Source organism: Cnephaeus nilssonii (assembly GCF_951640355.1).
Source record: "Cnephaeus nilssonii genome assembly, chromosome: Y".
In the NCBI taxonomy this organism is placed as follows: Eukaryota; Metazoa; Chordata; class Mammalia; order Chiroptera; family Vespertilionidae; genus Cnephaeus; species Cnephaeus nilssonii.
Genome location: NC_137096.1, coordinates 1,710,134 through 1,731,411, shown reverse-complemented (window position 1 = coordinate 1,731,411; position 21,278 = coordinate 1,710,134). Strand labels below are relative to the sequence as shown.

The window sequence follows — 21,278 nt, the reverse complement described above, 5'->3', positions numbered from 1 at the left end:
GTCACGGTTCGATTCCCGGTCAAGGGCACAGGCCCGGGTTGCGGGCTCCATCCCCAGGGTGGGGCGTGCAGGAGGCAGCTGATGCCTGATTCTCTCTCCTCATGGATGTTTCCATCTTCTTCTCCCTTCCTCTCTGACATCAATAAAATATATTCTGAAAAGCAAGCAAACAAACCCTTGAAAAGGGCCGGCATGATCCTAGCGATGGCGGCGATGATTCTATCAGAGGAGGAAGATACAACCGCAGGCATCCCTTTTAACGCCTGTGGACTTTCTGTTAGGCAACAGAGGCTGTGTGTGTGCGTGTGTGTGTGTGTGTGTGTGTGTGTGTGTGGTCGATTACAAGACGTACTCATGCATGGGAGTAAATATGCGGTTCGGGCTCGTGTAAGTAGCACACACATCGCTTTAAAAAAAAAATATATATATATACAGGGATCCCTTTGAACACAGAAGGACTGTTTTTCAACGTCTTTACGAGTCCGCTCCCCAGAACACACATGGCAGGATGCGACAGGCAGCGCCCTAAATCAAAGGCGCCGTGCTCAGCGGCAGGCACGCACCCTCTACCCCCCCCCCCCCCCCAGGCACCGGGCGGGCGTCTGACCGGGCGGGCGTCTGCTTTCCCGAGCCTATGCAAACACACGCCCTGGGAGGACCCGCCACCGCGTTGGAGACGACGGTTTCTGCGGATTCCCCAGGGAGAGCGATGACAGGAGCCCGTCCCTAAGTTCAGGCCGCCGCCCCCCCCCCCCCCCCCCCGCGTGACCACGGGGCTTTGCACCCTGCCCACGTGGGGTCACCATGGCCGGGGATCTTGGCTGTTAGTCAACTGGAGACCCGGTGCACGAAATCTGTGCACTCGGGGTGGTGGTGGTCGTGGGGGGGGGTCCCTCAGCCTGGCCTGCGCCCTCTTGCAGTACGGGAGCCCTCAGGGGGTGTCCGACTGGACATCCTGTATGCTGTGCTCGCCAGCCGTGAGCCCGACTTCTGGCTGAGCGCCTGCCCCCTGGTGGTCAGTGCACGTCATAGCAACCGGTCTTGCATGTTAGCCTTTTATTATATGGGACTAGAGGCCCGGTGCATGAAATTCATGCATGGCTACGGTCCCTAGGCCTGGCTGGCGATCAGGCCTGATCTGTGGGGTGACCAGCGGGGCAATCAGGGGCCCCGACCGGCACCCGCTTTGGCTGGCCTGAGGGCAGCTCCTGCATTAAATGTCTGCCCCCTGGTGGTCAGTGTGCATCCTACCGACCGGTCATTTCACTGATGGTTCCACTGTTTGGTTGATTTGCATATTAGGCTTTTATTATATAGGATATTAAGTACGCCGAAGGTACATCTGAAAGATTGCTGTTTGCAATTCCGAGCATCATGTTTTTTTTTTTCTTTCTAAAAAGTCACATTTTTATTGATGTCAGAGAGGAAGGGAGAGGGAGGGAGAGAGACAGAAACATCCACGATGAGAGAGAACCACGGACCGGCTGCCTCCTGCACGCCCCCCCACTGGGGGATGGAGCCCACAACCCGGGCCTGTGCCCTGACGGGAATCGAACCGTGACCTCCTGGTTCCTAGGTCGACGCTCAACCACTGAGCCGTGCCAGCCGGGCCTGAGCACCTTTTTAAACAAACTTGAGCTCAGGTGAGCGCACACCAACATCCTCACATTCCCGGCTGCGGCGGGCGGGACCTTGTCCTGCTAACTGAGTCGTCACATCCCTGGGACCTTCGAGGCGGTGGCCGAGGAGCTGAGAACTACACGCGGCCCCTTCTAAGACGGGCTCGTGCCTGGGGACCCGGGTGGACAGAGCGGCTCCAGTTTTAGAAGTTCACGGAGAAGCACACGGAGGGGTTCCCTCCACGGGCCGCGCTGCCTGGACCACGTGAAGGCGGACAGGTGAGCTGATGGGCTGGCAGCAGACTCGGCGTGACGCCGTAGCTGCAGGCGGCGTCCTGTCCTTCAGCAGGAGGGCCTCCGGTCCACAGTGCCGGGGGCCGAACGGGGAAAGGGCTGCACCTTGCACATTGCAAACAACCCCCACGGATGCGCAAAGAGGCCTGAGCTCGGGGCTGTGTCCGTGAGCAAGCTGGGTGCCCGGGGCCCTGACTGTGCCCACGGAGACCCGGGGAGGTGTGTCCCCCATGAGGCTGGGTGTCTGCCGGGTGCTCACAGAGGCTCTGGGAGGTGTGTCCCCCCCCAGGAGGCTGGGTGTCTGCCGGGTGCTCACAGAGGCTCGGGGAGGTGTGTCCCCGTGAGGCTGGGTGTCTGCCGGGTGCTCACAGAGGCTCTGGGAGGTGTGTCCCCCCCCAGGAGGCTGGGTGTCTGCCGGGTGCTCACAGAGGCCCGGGGAGGTGTGTCCCCGTGAGGCTGGGTGTCTGCCGGGTGCTCACAGAGGCCCGGGGGTGTGTGTCCCCGTGAGGCTGGGTGTCTGCCGGGTGCTCACAGAGGCCCGGGGAGGTGTGTCCCCCGTGAGGCTGGGTGTCTGGGGGGTGCTCACAGAGGCTCTGGGAGGTGTGTCCCCCCCCAGGAGGCTGGGTGTCTGCCGGGTGCTCACAGAGGCCCGGGGAGGTGTGTCCCCGTGAGGCTGGGTGTCTGCCGGGTGCTCACAGAGGCCCGGGGGTGTGTGTCCCCGTGAGGCTGGGTGTCTGCCGGGTGCTCACAGAGGCCCGGGGAGGTGTGTCCCCGTGAGGCTGGGTGTCTGCCGGGTGCTCACAGAGGCCCGGGAGGTGTGTCCCCCGTGAGGCTGGGTGCTCACCGGGTGCCCATGGAGGCCCTGAGCTTAGAACCTGGAAGCCTCTGGCTGGGATTGGGGAGACTTGGGTCAGTTGTTCCACATGGAACATGGGGTGGGGGTGGGGGCATCCCTCTTGTTGGCTCCATTGTGCTGCCTAAACACCCAGGCCCAGGTCCCCGTCTGCTCCCCGTGGGCCTGCGCCTGCGCCCAGCCTGCCTGCCCGGGCTCAGCAGTGCCACTACCCGTGGAGCCCGGAGCTGGGTGGAGGGGAGACGGCGCCCCAGGGGGCGTGTGATACATGCCCGTGGCCCGTCTCCGGCACGGCCCCGCCTGGCAGGGGGGACATGCGTGGTGAACAAGCTTTGGAGAAGATCCCAACAGAGGATGGCGGCCGTTTCGCTGCTAAAAGGCAGAATGGAGGGGCGCGGGCAGGTGCCAGGGGAAGAGGGGGTTGAGGGCAGGTTCCTGGTGGGAAGAGCTCGCTCCCCAGAAACCACACCTGGGTGGGGTTGGGGGGGGGGGGGGAGAAGGACGCAGGAGGCAGGAATGAAGGGAGGAGAGAAGAAAGGGTGGGGGAGGGAGGGAGGGAGGGAGGAAGAAAACCTCACACGTGCGCACCTGGACCCTTTCCAGCGCTGGAAAGGGAAGCCAGACGCGCAAAGGATGGACGCAGGGGGGCCCCATGAACCCCCTTCCCAAGGCCGCAGCTCCTGCCCAGGCCCCGGCGTGTCCACACCTGACGCGGACCTGGCTGGCGCGGCAGGAAGGAGCGGGCGCGGCGGGCTGGGGAGCCTGCGTGGGAGGCCGAGCCCCCCGGAGGCGAGTGCGCGCTGGGGGGACCCGTCACCATCGCCCTCCCTGGGCGCGCCGAGGCCAGCAGCCCTCAGACCCGCCCACCCCGGCCCCCCTGCCACTCACGCTCCTCCCAGCCAATGGCGCGGCGCCTGTCACCTCCTCCCCGCCCCCGAGGCCGCGCGGGGCGGGGCCCGGCCGGCGGGGAGCGCTGGGGCCGGAGTTGAATGATTGAACTTTGCAGCCGAGTCGCTGCGCCGCGCGGTCCTGGGCGGTGCGCAGCCCGTCCCCGGCGGAGCTGGGAGCCTCGGCCCCGCGCCCCACCGCAGCCATGGTGCCCCGGGCGCCCGGCGCGGCGCTGACCCTCTGCCTCTGGCTGGCGGCCTGCGGGCGCAGCCTGGCGGCCGGCCCGGGGGCGGCGGCGCGGCGGCTGGACGAGTCGCTGGCGGCCGGCAGCGTTCCGCGCGCCCGCTGCGCCTCCCGGTGCCTCAGCCTGCAGCTCACGCGCCTCTCCGCCTTCTTCCAGCTCTTCCAGGTACGGGGTCGCGCCGGGCCTCCCTCCGCAGCCGCGGGCGCGCGGGGGGCGCACGGGTGGGGCGCACGGGGGGCGAGCGCACGGGGGGGGGGGCGCACGGGGGGGGGGCGCACGGGGGGCGAGCGCACGGGGCGGGGCGCACGGGGGGGCGCACGGGGGGGCGCACGGGGCGGGCGCACGGGGGGGCGCACGGGGGGGCGCACGGGGGGGGGCGCACGGATGGGGGCGCACGGGGGGGCGCACGGGTGGGGGCGCACGGAGGGGGGGGCGCACGGGGGGGGCGCACGGGGGGGGGGCGCACGGGGGGGGCGCACGGGGGGGCGCACGGGGGGCGCACGGGGGGGCGCACGGATGGGGGCGCACGGGGGGGCGCACGGGTGGGGGCGCACGGAGGGGGGGCGCACGGGGGCGCACGGGGGGGCGCACGGGTGGGGGCGCACGGGAAGCGAGCGCAGGGGGGGGGGGCGCACGGGGGGGCGCACGGGAGAGGGCGCACGTGGGCGCGCGCCTCGGCCTCGGCGCCCAACTTCTCGCCGGCGCGGCCGGCAGCTCCGCGGTCCCACCGCGTGGACTTGCAGCCCGGGGGCTCGGACCCGCTCTCCAGCCGCCTCCCGCCGCCCGAAGAGGGAAGCGAGGCTGCAGGCTGCCTCCCCAGCTGCCTGCACCGCCCCCCCCCCCCACCCCCCGTTGGCCCGGGCGGGCGCTGCCTGGGCGGCGGGAGCGCAGCCTCGCAGATTCCGATGGTGGGTGTGTAGGGCCGGTAGGTTCCCGGGACTGCGGCGCGCGGACCCGGCGCGGGTGCGAGGCGGGGCCGGGTGCTCCGGGGGCCTCGGCGAGCGAGGCGGGAGGCAGGTGCCGGCGCGCCCCGAAGCCCGAAGCCGTCGCACTCGGCGGGCCCGAGCCGGCGGCCCAGTCTTCGAGCCTCGGGGCGGGCACCCCGGCCGCCTCGGGTGTCCGGAGTGCGCGTGGGGCCGGGCGCGGTGGTGCGCGCGCCCCGGCTCGGAGCCCCCGCGCTTGGAGGTCTTGTCCATGAACAGGGAAGCGGTGGAGGGGACGCGGGGCCGGAGAGGGGCGGTGTTGGGGTGCCCCCAGAAGACCCGGGGGTCCATCGTGACCAGCCCACCCCCGAGGGTGGGGCGCGCGCGCGTGTGTGTGTGTGTGTGTGGGGGGGCAGGTTCGGGAGAAAGCGCGCTTGGCACAGCGGCGGGACCTCCGTGGGGACCCGGGTGCAGGGTGCGGGGGGCGAACGGCGGCCGCTAGGGGCTGGGCGGGGGCGCATCGCGCAGCTGCCTTCCCAGGGCCTCCCCGCCCCCCCCCCCCCACCCCAAACCCTTCTCTCCAGCGCCCATCGCTGGCCTCGCCCCGCCCTTCCCTTCTCACCTGTTGCGGACCCAGCTTCTCGCCCCAGGGAACCCCGCGGAGGCCAGAAGGAGACGGGCTTGGGGGGGGGGGGCGGGGAGGGACCCTCCTTGGGGGTTTCAGATGAGCCTCTGCCCTTAAAGAAACAGGCTGGCCCCAGCCGGTGTGGCTCAGTGGATAGAGCGTCGGCCTGCGGACTGAAGGGTCCCGGGTTCGATTCCGGCCAAGGGCACGTGCCCCCGGGTGGCAGCTCGATCCCCAAGCCCTGGTCGGGGGGGGGGGCGCCTGCGGGAGGCCATCCATCAATGTGTCTCTCTCTGTCTTTCCCCCTCCCTCCCACTCTCTCTCTAAAAAATCAACAATAAAATAAAAAATAAAAAGAAGAAGAAAATCCACTGGATGGGGTGGTGGGGGTGGTGGAGGGAGCTCCCCAGGGGCCTGGGAGTGAAGCCGGGAGGGGCGGCGATTGGAGGGTTTTAGGAGACCCAGCCCGCCAGCAGCTCCAAGTGTGCGTGAGGGTGCAGGTCTGTTCCTTCTCCAAGAACCGCCACATGTACCGGGTTCCGAGACCTGGGCAGCCCCGCGGCCCCCCCTCCCCCCTGGATGCCGGGGAGGGAAGACCGAGGGCCCCCTCTCCCGCGGGGGAGGGGGGCATTCCGGGCGGACTGCCTGGAGGAGGCGGCCCTCGACCCCGCCCCGCCCGGAGCCGCCAGCGGCCGCAGCGCGTTTGTTCTGTTCTCCCCGGAGCAGCCGGTGAAACCAGGGCAGCGCGCCCCTCGCCCCCGGGAATCCTGATCCCGTTTTAATGAGCCGCGCGCAGCCCGGCGGGCGGGGCTCCGAACCCCGCAAAGAACCGCGCTGGGAGGTCCCCGCACCTGCGACCCGGCCCGCTGACCCACCCCTGGGGGGGGGGGGGACGGCACCACACACGCTGCTCACACATCCTCAAGCTCTGCTGCTTCACCTTTAAAAATCAAAACCTGGCCGGTGTGGCTCAGTGGATAGAGCGCCGGCCTGCGGACTGAAGGGTCCCGGGTTCGATTCCGGCCAAGGGCATGTACCTTGGTTGCGGGCACATCCCCAGTGGGGGGCGTGCAGGAGGCAGCTGATCGATGTTTCTCTCTCATCGATGTTTCTAACTCTCTCTCCTCTCTCTCCCTTCCTCTCTGTAAAAAAATCAATAAAATATATTTTTAAAATATTTTATTGAGCTGGTGTGGCTCAGTGGATAGAGCGTCGGCCTGTGGACTGAAGGGTCCCGGGTTCAATTCCGGTCAAGGGCATGTACCTTGGTTGTGGGCACATCCCCAGGTGGGGGCGTGCAGGAGGCAGCTGATCGATGTTTCTCTCTCATCGATGTTTCTAACTCTCTCTCTCTTCTCTCTCCCTTCCTCTCTGTAAAAAATCAATAAAATATATTAAAAAACAAAACAAAACAGTTTTATAGATCGCAGAGAGGAAGGGAGAGGGAGAGAGAGAGAAGCATCTATGATGAGAGAGAATCACGGACCGGCTGCCTCCTGCACGCCCCCCTCCTGGGGATCGAGCCCGCAAACCCGGGCACATGCCCTTGACCGGGAATCGAACCCTGACCTGACCTCCTGGTTCCTAGGTGGATGCTCAACCACGGAGCCACGCTGGCCGGGCTCAGGCACGACTCTTGCCCCGCGCCTTCACCCGCCTGCTGCTGGCCAAGCATGGCATTCTGTTCCAGGCGGAGCCTCAGGACCCCCATCAGGGCCTGCCCCCCCATTTCTCGCACCAGGGCCTGCCCCCCTGCTTCTCCACCCAGAGCATCAGGCGCCCAGGGGCCTGGCAGCCCCCCCGCCCCCGGGTGCAGCTGGCTGCGGGCACGAGGATGGGCGACAGGCCAGTTCCCGTGGACTCTTGCACGCCAAGGGGCCACCCGCCGAGCACAGCAGGGTGCTAGCCGCGGGCGGGGTGGGGGAGGGGGGTGAGGACAGCCCCCCGCTACATTCTGGGAACCTGCAGGGCGGCCTTCTCCGCCCGGGCGCCCAGGTCCCTGAGGGCGGCAGAAGGCGGCAGAGATTTGGGCGAGGCGTGAGCAGGGAGAGGTGGGGCGAGGACTGGGGTGCCGGGGTGCCGGGGAGCGGGGAGCCGGGAACCCTGCCTGGGCAGGCGAGTGGGCATTGTGTGATCCGGGGCTCCCACATCCACCGGGCTTCACACCCCAGACTGAGAGGGGAAGCCACTGGGGGGCCTCAATCTGGGGGCGAGGGAGCCTGAGCCCCGGGCTCAGGTGCCCTTCGGAGCACGGGCCATGGCCCTGGGTGGTGCCCACGGGGCTGGCACGGTGGGTGTTGTACATCTGGGGGGCAGCGTTCGGGGACAGGGTCGGCCCACTGGCATGGGGGTTCTGCATGAGGCTGCCCGTCGTGTGCCAGCCCATGATGCTCGCGTGGGCTCACGTGGCACTGACCTGGGCTCACGTGGCACCGACCGGCTCTATGCTCTTTCCTAAACCAGCTAGACCAGTGGTCAGCAAACTCATGAGTCCACAGAGCCAAATACCAACAGGACAACGATTGAAATTTCTTTGGAGAGCCACATCTTTTAAACGTAAACTTCTTCGAACGCCACGTCTCCAACATAGACTCGCCCAGGCCGTGGTATTCTGTGGAAGAGCCACACTGCAGGGGCCAGAGAGCCGCCTGTGGCTCGCGAGCCGCGGTGTGCCGACCACGGGGCTAGACGATCAAAGGAGAGGGGGAAGGGGGAGATCGTGCTGAAGACAGCCCGCCCCTGTTTAGGCGGCTCTCCTTCCGCTGGAGAGAGACTCTCTGTCCTGTGCAGGCTGCGGGGGGGGGAGGGGGTGTGCCGTGGCGACCACGGGTGGTGGTGGCCGCGGTCAGCTGAGCCTCAGACCTGTGGAGAGGGCCACCCCACTGCGGACCGGCACGCCTGCCGCTCGCTCCTCCCCGGCATCTGATTCCTCAAAGGACGCTCCAGAGCTTTGCCTGCCTCCCGTGGCCAAAACGCCGTGGTCCGTCGACACCGTGGAATACTACGCACCCACGAAAAAGGCAAGATCTCTTACCATTCGCAACAGCACGGAGGGACCTGGAGAGCATGATGCTGAGCGAAATAAGCCGGTCGGAGAAAGACCAGTATCCCAGGATCTATCTCACTCCTACGTGGAATCTAACGAGCAACATAAACGGATGAAGAAAAACAGACCGAGCGACAGAGAAGCATCCAGAAGGCGGGGAGGTGGGTGGGTGGGAAGAGATCAAGCAGAGACCCTGCGTGCATAGAGGCATGACCCATGGACCCAGACAGTGGGGGGCGGGTGAAGGCCTGGGGTGCGGGGCGGGGGCCGGCCGGAAGGGGTCTATGGGGGAAAAGGGGACATACACTGAGTGGCCAGGTCATTATGACCCCCCGACGTTTGTCGGCACGTTAGCCGTGCCCTGCCTCGTACGGGATATGGAAGCCGGAGGCCTGTTCGAACACCTTTGCTGTCCGCAGTTACCAAGATAAAACGTCTCCAGTTTGCACAGGAACACAAGGATCGGACAGTCGAGCATTGGAAAAAAAGTCACGTGGTCCGATGAATCGCGTGTCCAGTTGCCTCATGCAGATGGCAGAGTGAGAATTTGGCAGAAACAGCATGAAAGCATGCACCCCACATGCATGAGTGCAACCCTTCAAGCTGGTGGGGGCAGTGTTACGGTTTGGGGCATGTTTTCCTGGCGCGATTTGGGCCCTTTAATTCGCGTGGAACGACGTCTGAATAGCACAACATACCCAAGTGTCATTGCTGATCAAGTTCATCCTATCACGTGGATGGCGTATCCCAATGGGGATGGCTTCTCCCAACAAGACAATGCGCCATGCCACGGTGCTCGCATTGTGCAGGAGTGGTTTCAAGACCACGAGGGAGACGTTGCCTTGCTTAGGTGGCCCCCACCATCCCCAGATCTCCATCCAATCGAGCATCTGTGGGACGGAGTTCCAAGAGCCATCAGGCAGCTGGTTCCACCACCATCGGATCTCACAGAACCGGACAGGGCTATCCATCAGGATCCCTCGCATCACCTTTCAGCATCTCCTGGAGTCCGTGCCAAGAAGAATCGCCGCAGTATTGAAGGCAAAAGGTGGCCCCACGAAGCGCGGACGGCGTGGTCCTAATAACCTGGCCACCCACGGAAGGGAGATTGCGCAGTTTCTCTACCGGACGGAGAGCCGGAGAGCCGTGGGAGAGGCGGGCGGGACCCTGCCGGCTGCCCCAGGTCCCTGGAAAGTTACTTCCCGGGGTGGCTCGGTCGCTGAGCAGTATAACCGGGAGCTGTTTGTTTTGGCAAAAGGCAGCTAAGCTGGTGATGAGCTCCTTCTCCTCAGAGAGCAGCCGCTCCTCCCAGGAAAAGCAAACAAATAATTAAGATATGGAGGCCCTTTCGGGGGGAGGGTGGGGGGGGGAGGCCCAGCTGAGCCAGGCTCAGTCTGCAGGAGCGGTTTGTGGGGAGTGCACTCAGCCAGGGCGTGGCCTCGCCTGGGAGGGTGTCTGCGGCCCGGCCAGGTGTTTGGGGAGCCCCGGGGGAGGGGCATGGGGTGTGTGTGTGTGTGTGTGTGTGTGTGCTCTTTGCATTCGTGCCTGGGGCCTCGGCATCCCCGGACGTGTTCCTGTTCGCGTTCGTAAAAACTCCCGAATTTGACCCGAACTACACACGACACCATTCACGGCCAGTTTTTGTGTTTTTAACACAGTGCTTCTCCTTGAACCTGATTTAAAGTCAGTCTTACTGTGCCCAGCCGTCCATCAAATATCTCCATGGAGATATATCCCCATCGGTCTCCCCAGCCGTCCATCAGATATCCCATAGGGCTCCCCAGCCGTCCATCAAATATCTCCATAGGGCTCCCCGGCCGTCCATCAAATATCCCCATAGGGCTCCCCAGCCGTCCATCAAATATCCCCATAGGGCTCCCCGGCCGTCCATCAAATACCCCCATAGGGCTCCCCAGCCGTCCATCAAATATCCCCATAGGGCTCCCCAGCCGTCCATCAAATACCCCCATAGGGCTCCCCAGCCGTCCATCAAATACCCCCATAGGGCTCCCCGGCCGTCCATCAGATATCCCATAGGGCTCCCCAGCCGTCCATCAAATATCCCCATAGGGCTCCCCGGCCGTCCATCAGATATCCCCATAGGGCTCCCCAGCCGTCCATCAGATATCCCCATAGGGCTCCCCAGCCGTCCATCAAATATCCCCATAGGGCTCCCCGGCCGTCCATCAAATATCCCCATAGGGCTCCCCAGCCGTCCATCAGATATCCCCATAGGGCTCCCCAGCCGTCCATCAGATACCCCCATAGGGCTCCCCAGCCGTCCATCAAATATCCCCATAGGGCTCCCCGGCCGTCCATCAAATATCCCCATAGGGCTCCCCAGCCGTCCATCAAATATCCCCATAGGGCTCCCCAGCCGTCCATCAGATACCCCCATAGGGCTCCCCAGCCGTCCATCAAATATCCCCATAGGGCTCCCCAGCCGTCCATCAAATATCCCCATAGGGCTCCCCAGCCGTCCATCAAATACCCCCATAGGGCTCCCCAGCCGTCCGTCAAATATCCCCATAGGGCTCCCCGGCCGTCCATCAAATACCCCCATAGGGCTCCCCGGCCGTCCATCAAATATCCCCATAGGGCTCCCCAGCCGTCCATCAAATATCCCCATAGGGCTCCCCAGCCGTCCATCAAATATCCCCATAGGGCTCCCCAGCCGTCCATCAAATATCCCCCTAGGGCTCCCCAGCCGTCCATCAAATATCCCCCTAGGGCTCCCCAGCCGTCCATCAAATATCCCCCTAGGGCTCCCCAGCCGTCCATCAAATATCCCCATAGGGCTCCCCAGCCGTCCATCAAATATCCCCATAGGGCTCCCCAGCCGTCCATCAAATATCCCCCTAGGGCTCCCCAGCCGTCCATCAAATATCCCCCTAGGGCTCCCCAGCCGTCCATCAAATATCCCCATAGGGCTCCCCAGCCGTCCATCAAATATCCCCATAGGGCTCCCCAGCCGTCCATCAAATATCCCCCTAGGGCTCCCCAGCCGTCCATCAAATATCCCCCTAGGGCTCCCCAGCCGTCCATCAAATATCCCCATAGGGCTCCCCAGCCGTCCATCAAATATCCCCATAGGGCTCCCCAGCCGTCCATCAAATATCCCCCTAGGGCTCCCCAGCCGTCCATCAAATATCCCCCTAGGGCTCCCCAGCCGTCCATCAAATATCCCCATAGGGCTCCCCAGCCGTCCATCAAATATCCCCATAGGGCTCCCCGGCCGTCCATCAAATATCCCCCTAGGGCTCCCCAGCCGTCCATCAAATATCCCCATAGGGCTCCCCGGCCGTCCATCAAATATCCCCATAGGGCTCCCCAGCCGTCCATCAAATATCCCCATAGGGCTCCCCGGCCGTCCATCAAATATCCCCATAGGGCTCCCCAGCCGTCCATCAAATATCCCCATAGGGCTCCCCGGCCGTCCATCAAATATCCCCATAGGGCTCCCCGGCCGTCCATCAAATACCCCCCTAGGGCTCCCCAGCCGTCCATCAAATATCCCCCTAGGGCTCCCCAGCCGTCCATCAAATATCCCCATAGGGCTCCCCGGCCGTCCATCAAATATCCCCATAGGGCTCCCCAGCCGTCCATCAAATATCCCCCTAGGGCTCCCCAGCCGTCCATCAAATATCCCCATAGGGCTCCCCAGCCGTCCATCAGATACCCCCATAGGGCTCCCCAGCCGTCCATCAAATATCCCCATAGGGCTCCCCAGCCGTCCATCAGATACCCCCATAGGGCTCCCCGGCCGTCCATCAAATATCCCCATAGGGCTCCCCAGCCGTCCATCAGATACCCCCATAGGGCTCCCCGGCCGTCCATCAAATATCTCCATAGGGCTCCCCAGCCGTCCATCAGATACCCCCATAGGGCTCCCCAGCCGTCCATCAAATATCCCCATAGGGCTCCCCAGCCGTCCATCAAATATCCCCATAGGGCTCCCCGGCCGTCCATCAGATATCCCCATAGGGCTCCCCGGCCGTCCATCAAATATCCCCATAGGGCTCCCCGGCCGTCCATCAGATACCCCCATAGGGCTCCCCAGGAGTCCATCAGATACCCCCATAGGGCTCCCCAGCCGTCCATCAAATACCCCCATAGGGCTCCCCAGCCGTCCATCAAATATCCCCATAGGGCTCCCCGGCCGTCCATCAGATACCCCCATAGGGCTCCCCGGCCGTCCATCAGATATCCCCATAGGGCTCCCCGACCGTCCATCAAATACCCCCATAGGGCTCCCCGGCCGTCCATCAGATATCCCCATAGGGCTCCCCGGCCGCCCATCAGATATCCCCATAGGGCTCCCCAGCCGTCCATCAGATATCCCCATAGGGCTCCCCGGCCGCCCATCACATATCCCCATAGGGCTCCCGCCGTCCATCAGATATCCCCATAGGGCTCCCCAGCCGTCCATCAAATATCCCCATAGGGCTCCCCAGCCGTCCATCAGATACCCCCATAGGGCTCCCCAGCCGTCCATCAGATACCCCATAGGACTCCCCAGCCGTCCATCAAATATCCCCATAGGGCTCCCCAGCCGTCCATCAGATACCCCATAGGACTCCCCAGCCGTCCATCAAATATCCCCATAGGGCTCCCCAGCCGTCCATCAGATATCCCCATAGGGCTCCCCAGCCGTCCATCAAATATCCCCATAGGGCTCCCCAGCCGTCCATCAGATATCCCCATAGGGCTCCCCAGCCGTCCATCAAATATCCCCATAGGGCTCCCCAGCCGTCCATCAGATACCCCCATAGGGCTCCCCAGCCGTCCATCAGATACCCCCATAGGGCTCCCCAGCCGTCCATCAAATATCCCCATAGGGCTCCCCGGCCGTCCATCAAATATCCCCATAGGGCTCCCCGGCCGTCCATCAAATATCCCCATAGGGCTCCCCAGCCGTCCATCAGATATCCCCATAGGGCTCCCCGGCCGTCCATCAAATACCCCCATAGGGCTCCCCGGCCGTCCATCAAATATCCCCATAGGGCTCCCCGGCCGTCCATCAAATATCCCCATAGGGCTCCCCAGCCGTCCATCAGATATCCCCATAGGGCTCCCCAGCCGTCCATCAGATATCCCCATAGGGCTCCCCAGCCGTCCATCAAATATCCCCATAGGGCTCCCCGGCCGTCCATCAGATATCCCCATAGGGCTCCCCAGCCGTCCATCAAATATCCCCATAGGGCTCCCCAGCCGTCCATCAAATATCCCCATAGGGCTCCCCAGCCGTCCATCAGATACCCCCATAGGGCTCCCCAGCCGTCCATCAGATACCCCCATAGGGCTCCCCAGCCGTCCATCAGATAAATCCATAGGGCTCCCCGGCCGTCCATCAGATACCCCCATAGGGCTCCCCAGCCGTCCATCAGATAAATCCATAGGGCTCCCCGGCCGTCCATCAGATATCCCCATAGGGCTCCCCGGCCGTCCATCAAATATCCCCATAGGGCTCCCCAGCCGTCCATCAGATATCCCCATAGGGCTCCCCGGCCGTCCATCAAATACCCCCATAGGGCTCCCCGGCCGTCCATCAAATATCCCCATAGGGCTCCCCGGCCGTCCATCAAATATCCCCATAGGGCTCCCCAGCCGTCCATCAGATAAATCCATAGGGCTCCCCGGCCGTCCATCAAATATCCCCATAGGGCTCCCCAGCCGTCCATCAAATATCCCCATAGGGCTCCCCAGCCGTCCATCAAATATCCCCATAGGGCTCCCCAGCCGTCCATCAGATACCCCCATAGGGCTCCCCAGCCGTCCATCAGATACCCCATAGGACTCCCCAGCCGTCCATCAAATATCCCCATAGGGCTCCCCAGCCGTCCATCAGATACCCCATAGGACTCCCCAGCCGTCCATCAAATATCCCCATAGGGCTCCCGCCGTCCATCAGATATCCCCATAGGGCTCCCCGGCCGTCCATCAAATATCCCCATAGGGCTCCCCAGCCGTCCATCAGATATCCCCATAGGGCTCCCCAGCCGTCCATCAAATATCCCCATAGGGCTCCCCAGCCGTCCATCAGATATCCCCATAGGGCTCCCCAGCCGTCCATCAGATATCCCCATAGGGCTCCCCAGCCGTCCATCAAATATCCCCATAGGGCTCCCCGGCCGTCCATCAGATACCCCCATAGGGCTCCCCGGCCGTCCATCAAATATCCCCATAGGGCTCCCCGGCCGTCCATCAGATATCCCCATAGGGCTCCCCGGCCGTCCATCAAATATCCCCATAGGGCTCCCCGGCCGTCCATCAGATACCCCCATAGGGCTCCCCAGGAGTCCATCAAATATCCCCATAGGGCTCCCCAGCCGTCCATCAAATATCCCCATAGGGCTCCCCAGCCGTCCATCAAATATCCCCATAGGGCTCCCCGGCCGTCCATCAAATATCCCCCTAGGGCTCCCCAGCCGTCCATCAAATATCCCCATAGGGCTCCCCGGCCGTCCATCAAATATCCCCATAGGGCTCCCCAGCCGTCCATCAAATATCCCCATAGGGCTCCCCGGCCGTCCATCAAATATCCCCATAGGGCTCCCCAGCCGTCCATCAAATATCCCCATAGGGCTCCCCGGCCGTCCATCAAATATCCCCATAGGGCTCCCCGGCCGTCCATCAAATACCCCCCTAGGGCTCCCCAGCCGTCCATCAAATATCCCCCTAGGGCTCCCCAGCCGTCCATCAAATATCCCCATAGGGCTCCCCGGCCGTCCATCAAATATCCCCATAGGGCTCCCCAGCCGTCCATCAAATATCCCCCTAGGGCTCCCCAGCCGTCCATCAAATATCCCCATAGGGCTCCCCAGCCGTCCATCAGATACCCCCATAGGGCTCCCCAGCCGTCCATCAAATATCCCCATAGGGCTCCCCAGCCGTCCATCAGATACCCCCATAGGGCTCCCCGGCCGTCCATCAAATATCCCCATAGGGCTCCCCAGCCGTCCATCAGATACCCCCATAGGGCTCCCCGGCCGTCCATCAAATATCTCCATAGGGCTCCCCAGCCGTCCATCAGATACCCCCATAGGGCTCCCCAGCCGTCCATCAAATATCCCCATAGGGCTCCCCAGCCGTCCATCAAATATCCCCATAGGGCTCCCCGGCCGTCCATCAGATATCCCCATAGGGCTCCCCGGCCGTCCATCAAATATCCCCATAGGGCTCCCCGGCCGTCCATCAGATACCCCCATAGGGCTCCCCAGGAGTCCATCAGATACCCCCATAGGGCTCCCCAGCCGTCCATCAAATACCCCCATAGGGCTCCCCAGCCGTCCATCAAATATCCCCATAGGGCTCCCCGGCCGTCCATCAGATACCCCCATAGGGCTCCCCGGCCGTCCATCAGATATCCCCATAGGGCTCCCCGACCGTCCATCAAATACCCCCATAGGGCTCCCCGGCCGTCCATCAGATATCCCCATAGGGCTCCCCGGCCGCCCATCAGATATCCCCATAGGGCTCCCCAGCCGTCCATCAGATATCCCCATAGGGCTCCCCGGCCGCCCATCACATATCCCCATAGGGCTCCCGCCGTCCATCAGATATCCCCATAGGGCTCCCCAGCCGTCCATCAAATATCCCCATAGGGCTCCCCAGCCGTCCATCAGATACCCCCATAGGGCTCCCCAGCCGTCCATCAGATACCCCATAGGACTCCCCAGCCGTCCATCAAATATCCCCATAGGGCTCCCCAGCCGTCCATCAGATACCCCATAGGACTCCCCAGCCGTCCATCAAATATCCCCATAGGGCTCCCCAGCCGTCCATCAGATATCCCCATAGGGCTCCCCAGCCGTCCATCAAATATCCCCATAGGGCTCCCCAGCCGTCCATCAGATATCCCCATAGGGCTCCCCAGCCGTCCATCAAATATCCCCATAGGGCTCCCCAGCCGTCCATCAGATACCCCCATAGGGCTCCCCAGCCGTCCATCAGATATCCCCATAGGGCTCCCCAGCCGTCCATCAGATATCCCCATAGGGCTCCCCAGCCGTCCATCAAATACCCCCATAGGGCTCCCCAGCCGTCCATCAGATACCCCCATAGGGCTCCCCAGCCGTCCATCAAATATCCCCATAGGGCTCCCCGGCCGTCCATCAAATATCCCCATAGGGCTCCCCGGCCGTCCATCAAATATCCCCATAGGGCTCCCCAGCCGTCCATCAGATATCCCCATAGGGCTCCCCGGCCGTCCATCAAATACCCCCATAGGGCTCCCCGGCCGTCCATCAAATATCCCCATAGGGCTCCCCGGCCGTCCATCAAATATCCCCATAGGGCTCCCCAGCCGTCCATCAGATATCCCCATAGGGCTCCCCAGCCGTCCATCAGATATCCCCATAGGGCTCCCCAGCCGTCCATCAAATATCCCCATAGGGCTCCCCGGCCGTCCATCAGATATCCCCATAGGGCTCCCCAGCCGTCCATCAAATATCCCCATAGGGCTCCCCAGCCGTCCATCAAATATCCCCATAGGGCTCCCCAGCCGTCCATCAGATACCCCCATAGGGCTCCCCAGCCGTCCATCAGATACCCCCATAGGGCTCCCCAGCCGTCCATCAGATAAATCCATAGGGCTCCCCGGCCGTCCATCAGATACCCCCATAGGGCTCCCCAGCCGTCCATCAGATAAATCCATAGGGCTCCCCGGCCGCCCATCAAATATCCCCATAGGGCTCCCCGGCCGTCCATCAAATATCCCCATAGGGCTCCCCAGCCGTCCATCAGATATCCCCATAGGGCTCCCCGGCCGTCCATCAAATACCCCCATAGGGCTCCCCGGCCGTCCATCAAATATCCCCATAGGGCTCCCCGGCCGTCCATCAAATATCCCCATAGGGCTCCCCAGCCGTCCATCAGATAAATCCATAGGGCTCCCCGGCCGTCCATCAAATATCCCCATAGGGCTCCCCAGCCGTCCATCAAATATCCCCATAGGGCTCCCCAGCCGTCCATCAAATATCCCCATAGGGCTCCCCAGCCGTCCATCAGATACCCCCATAGGGCTCCCCAGCCGTCCATCAGATACCCCATAGGACTCCCCAGCCGTCCATCAAATATCCCCATAGGGCTCCCCAGCCGTCCATCAGATACCCCATAGGACTCCCCAGCCGTCCATCAAATATCCCCATAGGGCTCCCGCCGTCCATCAGATATCCCCATAGGGCTCCCCGGCCGTCCATCAAATATCCCCATAGGGCTCCCCAGCCGTCCATCAGATATCCCCATAGGGCTCCCCAGCCGTCCATCAAATATCCCCATAGGGCTCCCCAGCCGTCCATCAGATATCCCCATAGGGCTCCCCAGCCGTCCATCAGATATCCCCATAGGGCTCCCCAGCCGTCCATCAAATATCCCCATAGGGCTCCCCGGCCGTCCATCAGATATCCCCATAGGGCTCCCCAGCCGTCCATCAAATATCCCCATAGGGCTCCCCAGCCGTCCATCAAATATCCCCATAGGGCTCCCCAGCCGTCCATCAGATAAATCCATAGGGCTCCCCGGCCGTCCATCAGATATCCCCATAGGGCTCCCCGGCCGTCCATCAGATACCCCCATAGGGCTCCCCAGCCGTCCATCAAATATCCCCATAGGGCTCCCCAGCCGTCCATCAGATACCCCCATAGGGCTCCCCAGCCGTCCATCAGATAAATCCATAGGGCTCCCCGGCCGTCCATCAGATATCCCCATAGGGCTCCCCGGCCGTCCATCAGATACCCCCATAGGGCTCCCCAGCCGTCCATCAAATATCCCCATAGGGCTCCCCAGCCGTCCATCAGATACCCCCATAGGGCTCCCCAGCCGTCCATCAGATATCCCCATAGGGCTCCCCAGCCGTCCATCAGATATCCCCATAGGGCTCCCCAGCCGTCCATCAAATACCCCCATAGGGCTCCCCAGCCGTCCATCAGATACCCCCATAGGGCTCCCCAGCCGTCCATCAAATATCCCCATAGGGCTCCCCGGCCGTCCATCAAATATCCCCATAGGGCTCCCCGGCCGTCCATCAAATATCCCCATAGGGCTCCCCAGCCGTCCATCAGATAAATCCATAGGGCTCCCCGGCCGCCCATCAAATATCCCCATAGGGCTCCCCGGCCGTCCATCAAATATCCCCATAGGGCTCCCCAGCCGTCCATCAGATATCCCCATAGGGCTCCCCAGCCGTCCATCAGATATCCCCATAGGGCTCCCCGGCCGTCCATCAAATACCCCCATAGGGCTCCCCGGCCGTCCATCAAATATCCCCATAGGGCTCCCCGGCCGTCCATCAAATATCCCCATAGGGCTCCCCGGCCGTCCATCAAATATCCCCATAGGGCTCCCCAGCCGTCCATCAAATATCCCCATAGGGCTCCCCAGCCGTCCATCAGATATCCCCATAGGGCTCCCCGGCCGTCCATCAAATACCCCCATAGGGCTCCCCGGCCGTCCATCAAATATCCCCATAGGGCTCCCCGGCCGTCCATCAAATATCCCCATAGGGCTCCCCGGCCGTCCATCAGATACCCCCATAGGGCTCCCCAGCCGTCCATCAAATATCCCCATAGGGCTCCCCAGCCGTCCATCAGATAAATCCATAGGGCTCCCCGGCCGTCCATCAAATATCCCCATAGGGCTCCCCAGCCGTCCATCAAATATCCCCATAGGGCTCCCCAGCCGTCCATCAGATACCCCCATAGGGCTCCCCAGCCGTCCATCAGATACCCCCATAGGGCTCCCCAGCCGTCCATCAAATATCCCCATAGGGCTCCCCAGCCGTCCATCAAATATCCCCATAGGGCTCCCCAGCCGTCCATCAAATATCCCCATAGGGCTCCCCAGCCGTCCATCAAATATCCCCATAGGGCTCCCCGGCCGTCCATCAAATATCCCCATAGGGCTCCCCAGCCGTCCATCAGATAAATCCATAGGGCTCCCCGGCCGTCCATCAAATATCCCCATAGGGCTCCCCAGCCGTCCATCAAATATCCCCATAGGGCTCCCCAGCCGTCCATCAGATACCCCCATAGGGCTCCCCAGCCGTCCATCAGATACCCCCATAGGGCTCCCCAGCCGTCCATCAGATACCCCCATAGGGCTCCCCAGCCGTCCATCAAATACCCCCATAGGGCTCCCCAGCCGTCCATCAAATATCTCCATAGGGCTCCCCAGCCGTCCATCAGATATCCCCATAGGGCTCCCTAGCCGTCCATCAAATATCCCCATAGGGCTCCCCAGGAGTCCATCAAATATCCCCATAGGGCTCCCCAGCCGTCCATCAGATACCCCCATAGGGCTCCCCAGCCGTCCATCAAATATCCCCATAGGGCTCCCCAGCCGTCCATCAGATATCCCCATAGGGCTCCCCAGCCGTCCATCAAATATCCCCATAGGGCTCCCCGGCCGTCCATCAAATATCTCCATAGGGCTCCCCGGCCGTCCATCAAATATCCCCATAGGGCTCCCCAGCCGTCCATCAGATACCCCCATAGGGCTCCCCAGCCGTCCATCAGATACCCCCATAGGGCTCCCCAGCCGTCCATCAAATATCCCCATAGGGCTCCCCAGCCGTCCATCAAATATCCCCATAGGGCTCCCCGGCCGTCCATCAAATATCTCCATAGGGCTCCCCAGCCGTCCATCAGATACCCCCATAGGGCTCCCCAGCCGTCCATCAGATACCCCCATAGGGCTCCCCAGCCGTCCATCAAATATCCCCATAGGGCTCCCCAGCCGTCCATCAGATATCCCCATAGGGCTCCCCAGCCGTCCATCAAATATCCCCATAGGGCTCCCCGGCCGTCCATCAAATATCTCCATAGGGCTCCCCAGCCGTCCATCAGATACCCCCATAGGGCTCCCCAGCCGTCCATCAGATACCCCCATAGGGCTCCCCGGCCGTCCATCAAATATCCCCACAGGGCTCCCCAGCCGTCCATCAGATACCCCCATAGGGCTCCCCAGCCGTCCATCAAATACCCCCATAGGGCTCCCCAGCCGTCCATCAAATACCCCCATAGGGCTCCCCAGCCGTCCATCAAATATCCCCATAGGGCTCCCCAGCCGTCCATCAGATACCCCCATAGGGCTCCCCAGCCGCCCATCAGATATCCCATAGGGCTCCCCAGCCCAGGCCCGTGTCCGGCCGCCACGTCTTCGGGGTGAATGGATGTGACGAGGATTCTTGACGTTCCCGTTCTCTGCACGGTCGCCTTAGGAGAATGTGGGGTTCCCTTTGGATTCGCTGAGACGGTGGAGACAGGTCCAGGCAGGGTCCCCCGCAGCCGGGTGTGGTGACCTCTGGCCCTGGCCCCCACATGGCTGCTGATGGCTTGCAGATGCTGCCTCTCCGTTGGGACGGAGCTTTGGTCCCGGGATGCGTCGCGTCCTGGGTGAGGGCCGCTCAGGGGCAGGGTCGCTGCTGAGGGCAGAGGGAGGCCAGCTCGATGGTCAGCTTGGGGCGGCGGGGGGCGGGGGGGCACATGCAGAGACCAGCGGGACTCACACCCCCGGCTCCCACCCCTCAGTGCGGCTTCCCTCACCGCCCCTTCAAACAAAATCCCCAGCGTGCGCACAGACTGTACACCGTCCTGCAGCAGGGCGGGGCCTTTTCCCGCCAAGGGCCGTTCGGTATTTATTACAGCGTTCTCGGGCCACACAAAATCATCAACTCCTCCTCCTCCTCCTCCTCCTCCTCCTCCTCCTCCTCCTCCTCCTCTTCCTCCTCCTCCTCCTCCTCATCCTCATCCTCTTCCTCCTCCTCCTCCTCCTCATTTTCATCCTCTT

General features: G+C 63.1%; 1 protein-coding gene across 3 annotated transcripts in view; it reads left to right on the top strand.

Annotated features, from left to right (window-relative positions):
- Window positions 1–3,763: 3,763 nt before the first annotated feature.
- The window catches only part of ANOS1 (anosmin 1), a 70,475-nt gene continuing 52,960 nt past the window's right edge, over window positions 3,764–21,278 (top strand). For all 3 annotated transcript variants that reach the window (XM_079766087.1, XM_079766088.1, XM_079766086.1), the window contains exon 1: window positions 3,764–4,063. In XM_079766087.1, coding sequence (XP_079622213.1) covers window positions 3,860–4,063 — 204 coding nt within the window. In that variant the 5' untranslated portion in view covers window positions 3,764–3,859. The remainder of the gene's footprint in view (window positions 4,064–21,278) is intronic.